The sequence below is a fragment of the Malania oleifera genome, chromosome 11 (assembly GCF_029873635.1).
Source record: "Malania oleifera isolate guangnan ecotype guangnan chromosome 11, ASM2987363v1, whole genome shotgun sequence".
Classification (NCBI taxonomy): domain Eukaryota; kingdom Viridiplantae; phylum Streptophyta; class Magnoliopsida; order Santalales; family Ximeniaceae; genus Malania; species Malania oleifera.
The window spans coordinates 41,255,649-41,268,769 of record NC_080427.1 but is presented as its reverse complement, the minus strand read 5'-3'; the positions used below and the strand labels follow the sequence as shown (position 1 = coordinate 41,268,769).

General features: G+C 36.3%; 1 protein-coding gene across 1 annotated transcript; it reads right to left on the bottom strand.

Moving 5' to 3' along the window:
- Nucleotides 1-9,095: 9,095 nt before the first annotated feature.
- On the bottom strand, nucleotides 9,096-11,649 carry LOC131168090 (homeobox-leucine zipper protein HOX11). Its single transcript, XM_058127291.1, has 4 exons — nucleotides 11,073-11,649; nucleotides 10,260-10,606; nucleotides 9,889-9,968; nucleotides 9,096-9,784 (listed from the first exon to the last, which is right to left on the bottom strand). Exons 1-4 carry the CDS (start codon nucleotides 11,350-11,352, stop codon nucleotides 9,460-9,462), a joined length of 1,032 nt encoding a protein of 343 aa, XP_057983274.1. The 5' UTR covers nucleotides 11,353-11,649; the 3' UTR covers nucleotides 9,096-9,459.
- Between the last annotated feature and the right edge of the window lie 1,472 nt (nucleotides 11,650-13,121).

Genomic DNA, 13,121 nt, shown 5'->3' with positions numbered 1-13,121 from the left:
AATTCAAAATTTCTCATCAATTTTAGCAGTATTTCCCAACATAATATATAATTATATAAATACATATATATATTTCCCTGAAATCAAATGCTATAATATCATACTTATTTTTCATAAAATATCTAACTTAGTTTATTTCTTTACTTGATTCTTGAGAAGCCCTTAAAATAAACAGTCTTGCACTCGTAGGATTGCCCGTTCAACACCCTGAAAATGATATTTCTCAGAACTAAACTTCAGTATTTCTACACGTACTACACTTTTTACAACTACCAAGAAGTCAAATATTGAGTAGAAAGCCTTACCCTGAGTTTGGGATGGATTTTGAACTAGCCCCACCAACGATCTACTCTAGCAGATATGCAGAGAACTTCCCCAGGAGTGTCGTGGTTGCTTCAGATTGTCAAATCGGTGAGAATCCGTCCCGAGATCTTAGAGAGAAGGACGGAGAGATGAAAATCTAGAGAGAGAAGAAGTTTCTTGCGTAATTTCTGCTAAAAAATCTGATTTTAGCATACTTATACACTAGCCTTCGTCGACGAGTCACGTCACCTCGTTGACGAGGTCATGGAGACAACTCGTCGACGAACTCTCTCCTCGTCGATGAAATTCAGAATCACCCAATGTAATGACCCGAATTTAAAATGGTATTTAAACAATAAAAGAAAGGGGAATGAAACTAAAACAAAAGGAGGCATTGCATTTTGGAAGGAAAAACCGAGGGAAAGTTATCAGGGCCTCGTCGACAAACACAGGGGATTCGTCGACGAAGGCATAAGAGGATTCGTCGACGAACACAGGAGATTCGTCGACGAACACAGGAGATTCGTCGACGAAGAAATACTGAGAGGCGTTTTGAGCCGACTGAATTTCGTCGACGAGGACTTAATTTAATCGACGAAATCATTGAAGGATTCGTCAACGAATGACGTGGTTCGTCGACGAAGTCCCCTATTCTATAAATATGAAAAATCCGAGTTTATTTTCACAATTAAGCTAAGTTTTCCCTCTCTCTCTCTCTCTCTCTCCCCTTCGATTTTCTCTCTTTCTTTCGTCGATTTCGGGCTAAATTTACACTGATCAACAATCCAAAGCCATCACAATGCTCCTGGGGAAGTTCTCTCCAAATCTGCCGAAGCGGATCGTTGGCGAAAGCAAGTTGGGAATCATCCCAGAGTTGAGGTAAAACTTTTTAAGCCAAATTTGGTCTTGTGATAGTTATAGGAAATGATGTACGCATGAAAATACTGAAGTTTAATACTGGGGGTTTTCATTTTCAGGGTATTGGTTAGAAAATCCTACAGCAGTTAGACTAGATTATTTTGGGGGCTTTCTTAGTAGCCAGGTAAGGGGATAAACTAAGTTAGTTCATTTTGAGAAAACGTATGTATATATATAGTATTTGATTTCTGGAAAGTAAATATGTTTATATATATATGATTTATATTTGGGAGAATACTGTTTAAATGATGATATGTTGAATACGTGAAAAACCTGTTCAATGTGGCATGAGTATAAAATGTTGTGAAATTCTGTTTTCTGAAATGGGATTATGATACGAATTTTTATAAGGGGAAACTGGCATACGGGTCTGGATTTTTATATATATAATTTACCGGCGTACGGGCTGTGCTATGATATGTTTGCCGGCGTACGGGCCGATGATTTTCATGATATACGTATATATGCAAAATGATATGATCGATGTGAAAATTAATGATATGAAATATTCATGTATCACATTTTTAGTATATGTTATATGATATCAGAATTTGGTTGGCTTGGTCTAGGCTAGCACTTGCACGGTACCGTTGCTATGTGTCCATGGTCCTTGTGATCATGATATTTGTGTTAACGCCGCTGTACGGAGTGGTGTGAGATTGGATGGTCGATGTGGTTTTAAGAAATGTGTGATCGCCCCTGGTGTACGGACCAGGTCAGGCAGACCCATTGAACTTACAGACTGTACTGTTGACTTGGCAATGGTCGGCCAACCATTGTCAGGTCCCGCATACGGGCCACACAACCCAGTCACGTGGGGGTAATACATGACAACAACCAGCTAACCTACCAAGAAAGTTTTATGTTATTATTATTATTATTATATGAGATGAAATTTGTTTATGAAAATGCAGTATATTCTGCCGTGATTTGATATATATATCTTTTCCCAGATTTGACGTAACAGTTATCATGTAAAAACCCCAAAAAGAGATATAAAAGATTAGTGAATTAATTTCCCAAAAAAAAATAATTAATTAATTAATCAGATTTAAAAGAAAAATAAAAAATAAAAAAATTAATTAAAATTAATTTTTATTTTTATTAAAAAAATATATTATTATTAATTAAATATATTATTATTATTATTATTATTATTATTATTATTATTATTGTTATTATTATTATTATTAAAAAATTACCTGAAGCGTAACTTTTGGAAATTGGCAGCCCCCACCATATTCTTCTCCTTCTTCTTTCTTTATTTTCATTTATTTTATTATTCTCTGCAACACTCTGAACTCTCTCTCTCTCTCTCTCTCTCTCTCTCTCTCTCTCTCCTCACGTTCTCTTTCCCTCTCTCCTCGATTTCGTGACGGATTTTCGCCTAATCGAAAATCCGAAAATACCATTGGATTCCATTCGCCGCTGCCGTCATTTCTACCGGAGCGGATCGGTGGTAGAAGCGGCGTAAGTGTATTCCTTGGGGTAAGTCATTTTCCTATTTTTCTTTAATTTATTGCAAAATATAAGCCCAATTGACGAACGGACACCACCACGAGAATCTAGGGATGATTCTCTACAAGTCTAGTGGGACGAAATTCTCGTGGGGGGTGTCGGACCGAAACCCCAAATTTGGGATACGGGGGTTATTAAGGGGCTTATTTTTAAGTAATTAGCATTAATTTAGAAATACTAAAATATTAAGCATCTGGGACTGAACTAGGATTTCTGGAATTTAGGGCCCGGGTGAGCGCCGCGAGTATAATTTTGGGACCCGCAGGCAAAATTTGGAAAATTAAATGGGGATGTTAAATAATAGTTGAAATATTAATTTGAGGTATATGGAGCCTAGGGAAGGCTAGATGAGTATTTTTTGGAGAAATAGATTAATTAATCTGGGGAAAATGTAAATTGCAAGAGTTAAATTTCGGGCGCCAAGAGCGTGAAATTTTGGGTTCTAACGAATTTCTCAGTAGCCAGGTAAGGGAATAAACTAAAGCAGTTATTTTTCATGCAAATTATTATTAATTATGAGTAAATTTATTTTCAGAAAAGAATATGATATTGTTTATTATGAATGAAATGTGCGATTGAGAAAATACTGCTATGATGAATAAAATATATATGTATGTACGAGATGCAGGAAAATCACGATTTTAAAATATGAAGTATGACTTTTAACAGCATATGTGTGGCATGAATATTATTTTATGTGAAATGTATTATGATATGAAAGATTTTACGAACAAAGCATGATTTCAGGTATTATGAAAAAATGAGTTATATTGTGATGAATTGGACGAATATATGATAAATGATTTATTTTTAGAATATATATATATATATATATACATATACCTGAAACGATTTTGGCACGAGGCCATGTATTTATATTATCGGCACGAGGCCGTATTTATGTTATCGGCACGAGGTCGTATTTATATTATCGGCACAAGGCCGTATTTATGTTATCGACACGAGGCTGTATTTATGATATTGGTGCGAGACCGTATTTATGCATGATTTCGGCACGAGACCGTAATTACTATATTTTCAGCACGAGGCCGTAATGATGTTATATATATGATCATGTATTATATGTTATCACCACCAGGATGTTAGTTTAGTTCAGTTCAGGGGTTCGGTACCGTAGCTATATTGTAGATCATATATCTACGTCAAATTAGTGCTAACCATCCCACGAGGGGATGAGAGATGAATAGTCAATGTGGCTTTCAATAGAGTGTGGACGTCCACTTGGCAGTCCGGACCAGGGTGTGGAGGGCCCATCGTACTTACATACATATTTGATTCGGCAGTGGTCGGCCAGCCATTGTCGGGTCCCGCCTTCAGGCTGCACAACCCGTCATGGAGGGTAATACATGACACCAACTAGCTATTCATTCTGGGTTTGTTTTCAGTACTATAGTTATAACAGATGATTTTATGTATGTTATGATTTATTAACAGATGTGAAAATATATGTTTACCCAGTACGATATAATGATGTTTATAGAATTATGAAATGTACTGTATACGTATAAATGCATTAAATATTCATGTTGCCACACAGCTGTATTTAGTTTATTTTCTCTTACTGAGAAGTGTCTCACCGCTGAACATTAAATGATTTTCAGGAAATCCAGTGAGACCGGCGAGCCAAAACCGCCATTAAGTGATTGGAGCTTCCCTACTAAAAGGGTAAGCATTGAACTAGGATCGGGAGTTTTTGTTATTTGATCCTAGTGTTATTTTGACTTTTGGAGGTTGTATATAATAATAGTATTTTGATGTTATATAAAGCTCTGGTATTATGTTTTATGATTGGATGTTTGAGATTTTATGTTTACTGCGATAGGTTTTCCACTATGTTTGACAGGTATCCCTGCTACCCATGGGTTCGGGTTGACCATTTGATCTATTATGTGACATTTTATATTAAGAAATTGAGGAACGTTACATACTGTGTAGATTATGTATGGTATATGTAGAACATGAATTACTCATGTTGCCACACACTGGTATTAGTTTATTTCCCTTACTGAGAGGTGTCTCACCCTTGAATTTTAAAAAATTTTCAGGAGCCCCAGATAGGAGAGCGGGAAAAGCCCCGCTGATCTAGAGCAGATATCTACCCTTTTTGAAGGGTAAGTTTTGTAGGGACAGTTAGATTTTGGGGAAATGTCCCTACATCTCATTTTTGGGTTGTATATATATGGAAATACAGTGGTTATAATGACTTTGGTAGTTATGGTAATATGATGGATGTTTTAGTATTATTATAATGCGGTTGTATGTTTCCTGCTACTTAGGCTTCTGTGTTGTGTTCTGATTTATCCCTGGTACCCACGGATCCAGGTGTATTATGATCTGTTGAGCTGAGAATTGTGATATTGATTATATATATGTGTGTGTGTGGAAATTAAGTAGGTCGTCACACCCAAAACCTCCTCTCGGTATTTTCTCGTCGGCGAAGAGCACCCTCATTGACGAGCCCAACATGTAGCGTAGTCGACGAACGCTTTGCTGTGCCCCTTTTTAATTTCCTTTTCTCCCTTTTTATTATTTAAATATTATAATCTCTCTGGGTCACTACAATACGCTATATGAGTCTGTGTGGTTGCACTAACACCACTAGCAACGGTATCGTGCTCAATATCACAACTCATCATTAGGGTTTCCATAACTATCCATCAGGGTTATCATGACCACATAATCGCAATCATTATGCCGTACTAACATTTCATCAATCACATATCAATGATCCCATTGCAGCTTTCGCACTTTGCAATGTTCACATTTCCCAGCATTTATCATCAGTATTCTCATCTCAATCATTGTATTTCAATTCCCATATTGCATTATTCACGTTGCAATATTCTCATTTTCTCATTGTCAATTCAGCATATATTTTACCAAAATCACATTTCAATATACTCATTCCAATGCTCATATTTCAATTCTCACAATTCAGTATTCATATTGTAGAATTTACATTACAATATTCTCATTCTTATATTCATTTTCGAATATATATATCTTAGAGTTCACATTTTAAAATTCATTTCATAATAATACACATATATCTCACTTCACATTCATTTCATTCTCATGCTAACATATAACTTATTTCACATTTTTCAATACTTCTCAACATACTCAAATCAATATTCATACTTTCCCATTTTCATAAAAAATCATGTCTATACACGTGTTTATATATCATTTTCATCTTTTCCAGTAAACACATCAATAGTTCTCATTTCATCATTTTCTCAGAAAATACTCATCATCAAGTATAATTTTCAGCATACATCGTAAGCCACACAATTTCTCATATGATATTTATATCATAATAATTTCAGGTAAAATACTGTAATTCATTTTCACATAAATTTCCAACCAACAATTCTAAAAAAAACTGCTATAATTTATTTCCCTTACCTAACTTACTGAGAGTCTCGTTAAAACCCAGATCCTATACCCCTGGCGCCGAAAACTTAAATCCTGCAATTTGTATTTTTCGCATATTAAATAACTTATTTCCCAAAATAATACTCATATAATCTTCCCTAGGCTTTTTACACTCCAAATTAACATTTAAACTAATATTTAACACTCTTACCTGGTTTTCTCAACTATGCTTGTAGTGTCCCAAAATTACACCCACGACGCTTATCCGAATCCTAAATTCAATAACTCAAATTCAACCTTATAATGCCCAATATTCTAACATTTCTAAATATACATTAATTAAATAATAATTAGCCCCTTAATAACCCCCTTATTCTAATTTTGGGAGTTATGCCTACGACGACCCTATGAGAAATCCGCTTCGTTAGACTTATAGAGAATTATCCTTAGATTCTCGTTGTGGTGTCTGATCATCAATTAGACTTAAAATATACAAGAAATTGAGGTAAAAGTGAAAATTTAGCTTACCCAAGGAGATATGTTTACGCCGCTTCTACGATAAATCCGCTCTAGTAGAAATGACGGTGGCGGGGAATGGAGTCCAGCGGTATTTTCTGATTTTCGATTGGATGAATATTAGTCAAGAAATTGAAGAGAGTGGGAGAGAGAGACGGAGGGGAAACAAGAGAGATTCAGGGGGGCCGTTGCCTTCTGGATGAATTTTGAAATCCTCGTTAAGCTTCTGCTTCAGGAGGTGATATATATCATATAATAATAATAATAATAATAATAATAATAATAATAATAATAATAATAATATAATATTTAATTAATAATAATATATTTAATTAATAAAAATAAAAATAAATTATTTTTTCTTTTTTTAAAAAAATTTAATTTAATTTAATTTAATTAATTTAAAATTATTTTTTTGAAATCATCCCACTAATCTTATATAACCATTTTTGGGGTTATTACAAAGGAATAGAAAAGAGGGAAAAAGGCTTTGGCCAAGACCAAACTGTTGCCGGTTTTGTGAGGATCAGAAAAACCGTCGATGGTTTTCCTACAGGTAAACTACCGAGAGTTGTTTAGGCGCTAAACTGTCGATGGTTTTGTCAAGCCTAGAAAAACCGTTGACAGTTTTCCTGTGGGCCTGCTTACTTAAGGGCTAAGTTATGTTTATTTCTTCATAACTCTCTTTTGCTCTCTCTCTCTCTCTCTCTAAAAATTAGGGTTTTGACTCTCTCTCTCTCTCTCTCTCTCTCTCTCTAGCCTCGATAACTCTCAGCAAGTGCTTTTCGACTCTCTTTCCCTCCTCCCAGCACGTAGGCCGTCGATATTTGGTAGATTCGTGTAGTTAGGGTTTTTGTGGTTTCGAAGGTTTTAGACATTTTCTTCAGGAACAATAAATGAGATTATATTATGTTAGCTATTTTTGAAATATGGACCAATTAAATTGCAATTTATGTTTACAAAAATAGTATATATGATTTTCTGAACGAATCGGGTATATGGAAATAATTGTTTTGACTTTTGTATGTTTTTGGGGAAAACTAACGTAAATGGTTTGAACATCTCCTATTTTTAATAAAATATGTAGTTTGAGTTAAATAAAACCCTATAGATGCTCATACCACTGTTTTCAGCAACTTGTGTATTTCTCAATCAGTTTATTTTATTTATGATTTATCAGATAAAAATTGTGTGGCATGAGAACAGTTTTTAAATGACATATATGAACAAAATGTTTTAACTAATATTACATAGTATGTGATATGATGGCTATAAGCCGAGATGTGATGTGACGACTATAAGTCGAGATTTGATATGACGGCTAGATACCGAGATTTGATATGTCAGTTTTATACCAAGACAGAATATGATAAATATTTTACAGGAGCATGAATAGCTTATGTTTTATACAATTTTTATTGTGTAAATTGTCATATATGATTTAAGAACTCTATAGATATGAGATGTTATATTATGAGCACGATACCGTAGCTATGAGTTGGTAGTGAGTGCAATCACATAGGGATGGAAGTGTGATGCGGGATAGTCGATTGGAGACCTAGGTACAATACTACTCCGAGATAGTTCCGGAGGCCCCATCCGAAGTAGTTTTGGGTGACCTTTCTCGATGCAATTTCGAGTGAAGGGTAGGCACAATCATACTTACTACCTTTTCTGACTCAACTATGGTCAGCCGACCATATGCTAAATCCAATCTTCGGGCCGTACAACCCGTCATGGGGGTAAGTATGTCGTATGAATATGTGAATTATGAGATTGGGATTAGATAATTAATAGTAATTGTCAGTGTTCGTAAGACATTAGACAATAGTTTTTGCTCTTTTTGGGATGTAATATCATGATATGGAATTATGTATGTATTTGGAATCAATGTTTTGATATTTTCACATCTTTCGCCATATACTTTTTAATTTCAGTAATGACAAATGCACGATGGCGGGTTGCAATATTTATGGTTTTAGAGAGATATATATGTTTTACTAGCATTTCGAGCCCACAAATAATAAAAAAATTAGTAGTTATACCTGAGGGTGGTTGATAGTACTCTGTAATGGCAAGCACATACAAAAAATACAAAAATAAAAATATTTTTATCATCACTCTATCCACAATTTATACTTAAAAAATATAATAAATTGAAAGTGAAACAAAATAAAAATTTATATGATAAATGTGTAAAATTATAGAAGTCTATTTCATTTTATTCTGTTCTATTTATCTATACGGAACAAATGATAAAATTAATTACATGAGCTTCTATTGTATTATAGAATAAAATAAAGTAAACTAAAATTAATTTGTGAGCTATTCTATCGTCTTATGGTTCATGAATCATGCATGATCCAAATAATAAAGTGATTGTTGCATTTTACCCTGTGATAAATTGATTTGGCAATTATCATTGTCTTAGAACCAACATCCATAAAGATATATAAAAATTTAATATTAAACACTGACAAAACAACTTGTAAATGAAGTTTTAGTACAAAATCAGATCAACTATGGAAGAGGGTAGCAACTAAGCAAACATAAAGCTGCTCGATCTGTCGAAAAACAAATTCAAAAAAAAAAAAAAAAATCTCTCCTAGTTTCTGGTCAATATTAACACTCCTTAATCTTAATCTCGCCCTTCTCCAAAAACCCATCAAGGATTTAAGTATCAGAATCATAATTTAAATAAAAAAATTGCAGGTGGGGAAATGGCGGAATGCTATCAAACCCAAAATATATACACAGAAGAAGAAGAAGAAGAAGAAGAAGAAGAAGAAGAAGATGAAGTTGTTTTTATGAGGCAGCCGGGTGGGCGTGGACCTGCTGCGCGTGGTTTTGTGAGTGGGAGAAAGGGTAAAATCTGGGCTTGGAAACGGGCAGAGGGGTTGAGTTGGCGGCGCCGGCGGAGGTGGAGGGGGCGGCGGTGGTGGTGGCGACGCGCTCGCAGGAGGGGCACATAGTAAGAGTGGTGGCGGGAAGCTGCATGTAGAAGGGCTGAGAAGTCTTCAGAGCTCTCAGCTCCTGGAGCTCCTTCTGTAGCCTTCTGTTCTCTTCTGTCAGCGTCTCGCAGCACCTCTTCAGGTACTCGCAGTCCACCTCCGTCTGCTTCAACTTCGTCCTGCAGTTCAAAAATGGCGATTACCCTTTTTGAATTTCTTCAAGAAAATCAATCTGAAAGTGTCAAAACAACAGAAAAAATGATTGAATGCGTAAAAAAAATACCTTGCTCTCCTGTTCTGAAACCACACTTCTACTTGGCGAGGACGCAGATTCAGCTGTTTTGCCAGAGCAAGCTTCTGCTTCTGCACAGAGGGGGAGAGAGAGAGAGAGAGGTTCAGATTTTTGAGAAATCATCTTAGACTAGATTTGAATTTGCGTAAATTTGAATAAAATAAAATTATATAGAATTTTATTTAAATTCACTTAAATTTGAAAATCTATGCTTCACCTAACAACTACTTTTAATTTATTGGTGGCGAAGAACAGAGATGACTTCGGATTTTCCATCTTTCTATTTTCCGGGAAGAATTGGAAAACGACCAAATGGGATTCTTCTTTTGTTTTTGATTTTTTTTTTCATGGATTGTACTTACCGGGTTGAGGGTATGGTGTTCTTTGAAGCTTTCTTCGAGAAAAGCTGACTGTTCTTTGGACAGTCTGAGTTTCTTCCGAGTGAGGCCATTCTCGTCGTCGTCGCTGGCTCGGGAAGATGCTCTCTCCGCGTCAATTTCGTTAATCCCCGCGGCTTCCAAATCTCGTTTGCTTCTTCTGCCGCTTCCGCTTCTGTAGATCGACGAGAAGTCCATCTGGAACGACGAGACCGTGCTATTCGGAGAAGACAGCGCCGTCCCGCCGTCGTCCGCCTCATCTCCTGCAGCTGGCGGCCGGTTCACATCGACCCCTCTCGCTGGCCCGTCAGACGAACCCGCCTCAGGTGCCACTGTAAGAGAGATTAGGAACCCCAAATTCAGAACAAAATCGCCTAAATAAGCAAACTCTTCAGCACCCAGTTCGTAAAAATCCCCTAAACACACTGAGAAGCGAAATCCCATCAAAACCCAGTTCTTAAAAATCCCAAAAACGCTTGAAAACCCATTAAAACCCAGTTCTTAGAACACCAAACTCAAAACAACATGCAATAACTAAGCAAACCCATCAACACCCAGTCCACAAAAATCCCTAAAACACGCCGAAAAGTGAAAACCCATCAAAACCCAGCTCTCAAAATTCCCTAAAACGCTTAAAACCCATCAGAACCGAGTTTTTAAACCCCAAAAACTCAACAATATGCGAAAGATGAGCCAAACCCATCAAAACCCCGTTCGGAAAAACTCCAGATAGTTTGAAAATCAACGAATATGTGGAGAAATTAGAGAAGGATGAGGTAGCAGTATGTGGAGACTTACAGTTATGATCAGGCAGCCATGGAAATGAAAGCTGCGAGGGAGGTGGGTTACGGGGAACAGGAGAAAAGGGAAGAAGATCGAGCTGAACGGGCGGATCTGATGAAACCCTTCTCTCATCTTCATCTCTTTCCCCTTCAAAGTTCTCATTTTGCCTTCTTCTTTCGTTAGCCCCAGGCCCTAAACCCATGCAAAACCCTAAATCCTTGTCCGCCATGTTCTGGGGCTTCTCAAGGAAAGAGAAGGGCTTTGATGCGTCTCCCAGGCTCAAAGCTAGCTCCATATGATCAAAGAACACTAAGAGAGAGAAACTGAAATGGAAGAGAATGGTCTGGTTGAAGAAGAAGCAGAGGACCTCTTAAAAAGAAACTATATCCAATCTTTTGAACACACAACAAGCACAAAAGAAGGGCCCTTTTTATTTCTTTTGCCTTGTGCTACTAAAGATTGACCGACATATCCATGTTGACAAACACACGTGAATCTATATATTATACAACGGTTCATACACGAGAGGAGAGAGAGAGAGAGAGAGAGAGAGAGACACACACAGAGGACTTGATTTAGTTTAATTTGATTTGATTAGATTAATAAAATAGTCTATCTCATGTACATGGCAACAGCAGCAGAACCACTTGACTTCTCATGTTCTACCAAAGAAAAACAAATCATGGGCTTTGAACATGACTTTTCCTTTTCTTCTGTAAATTGGAATTGTTTTTTCTTTCTCAATTAATAATGTTGACATTTGTTGACAAAAATGGGAGCTGATTCCAAAACAGAATGCCGCGACTGAGAATTCCAATTCCATTATTATAATTATCATTATTATTATTATTATACTTTTTCTTCTTAGTTAAATATATATATCAGGGTTATAATGAATTTGGAACAGGGGACACAAATGATTTGCTTGACAACAAATTCTAATACGACATTAATGGACTAATTATGACCTTGGACTTTTACAGACGGACCTAAGCTAGGGCAGGCGAAGGTGGCGATGATGATCATGATGGAACACTGATCCGACGGTTGGGATAAGATCATGCGGATCTCTGGCCCCCTGTCGACGCATGATTTGTACCACCATTAATTGACGCGAAATCACTATTGTCTTTGTTGCTTTGTGTTCAAAATGATAAACAGAGTCCGTCGTCCCATCACCCCCTGTTAATTTCCAAGCTCTATTAATTATATCCATCGCTGACGTAATTCAATGGAAATGACTCTGATCAGATGGGTGGCCTTGGACCGCTGACTCACCAACCAAATGGGTAGATATATAATCAAGATCAACGTACGTATACACACTTATATTTGTATAATGGCTTTGATCATCATCATCATCATCATGGAGTGATTAAAAAACAATGTATAAATAAAATTAATAAAAATGAATACTTAGGGGGAAGATGATGAAGTGATGGTACGTGGTGGACAGGGATTGGACAGATGGGAAAACTTTAATTTCTTCTGGAACCAGCAGGCGTGAAGCATGAACAGAGAGAGAGAGAGAGAGAGAGAGAGAGAGAGAGAAGGATGAATGGTATGTGTGCATGAGGATTTGACCATAATTGCAGAGCTGCATTCAGCCCCTTGTGTTTTGACATGGGCAGACAAAGGGACCAATAGTTTACTATTCCCATAAAAGTTTGCTTTGCAATTATTAAAGGGTGGAAGGGGGGAGGAGGCAACTGGTCTTTCTTTCTTTCTTTCTTCCATCTCTTTTTGTTCTTCACACATTATTCAACAATGCCCCAAAACTCTACCATCAGAAATCAAACCTGGGTATCCAATGAGAGACCCTATCACAGCATGGGTCTCCCTCCCAGCCCCTTTCCTTTCCTCTTCTTTTTTTTATTTTGAAAAATCAAAGATACTTCTCACCATTTATGTTGTATTTTTCTTTCATAATTACCAATTAATGGTATTTGGCTTATTTTTAAATAAATTTATTTTTATAACTAAATTTTGTGATGCTTAAATGAATTTAATAGTATTAGATTGAACTAATTACGATAGTTATCATGTTTAATACCTAAACTAGTA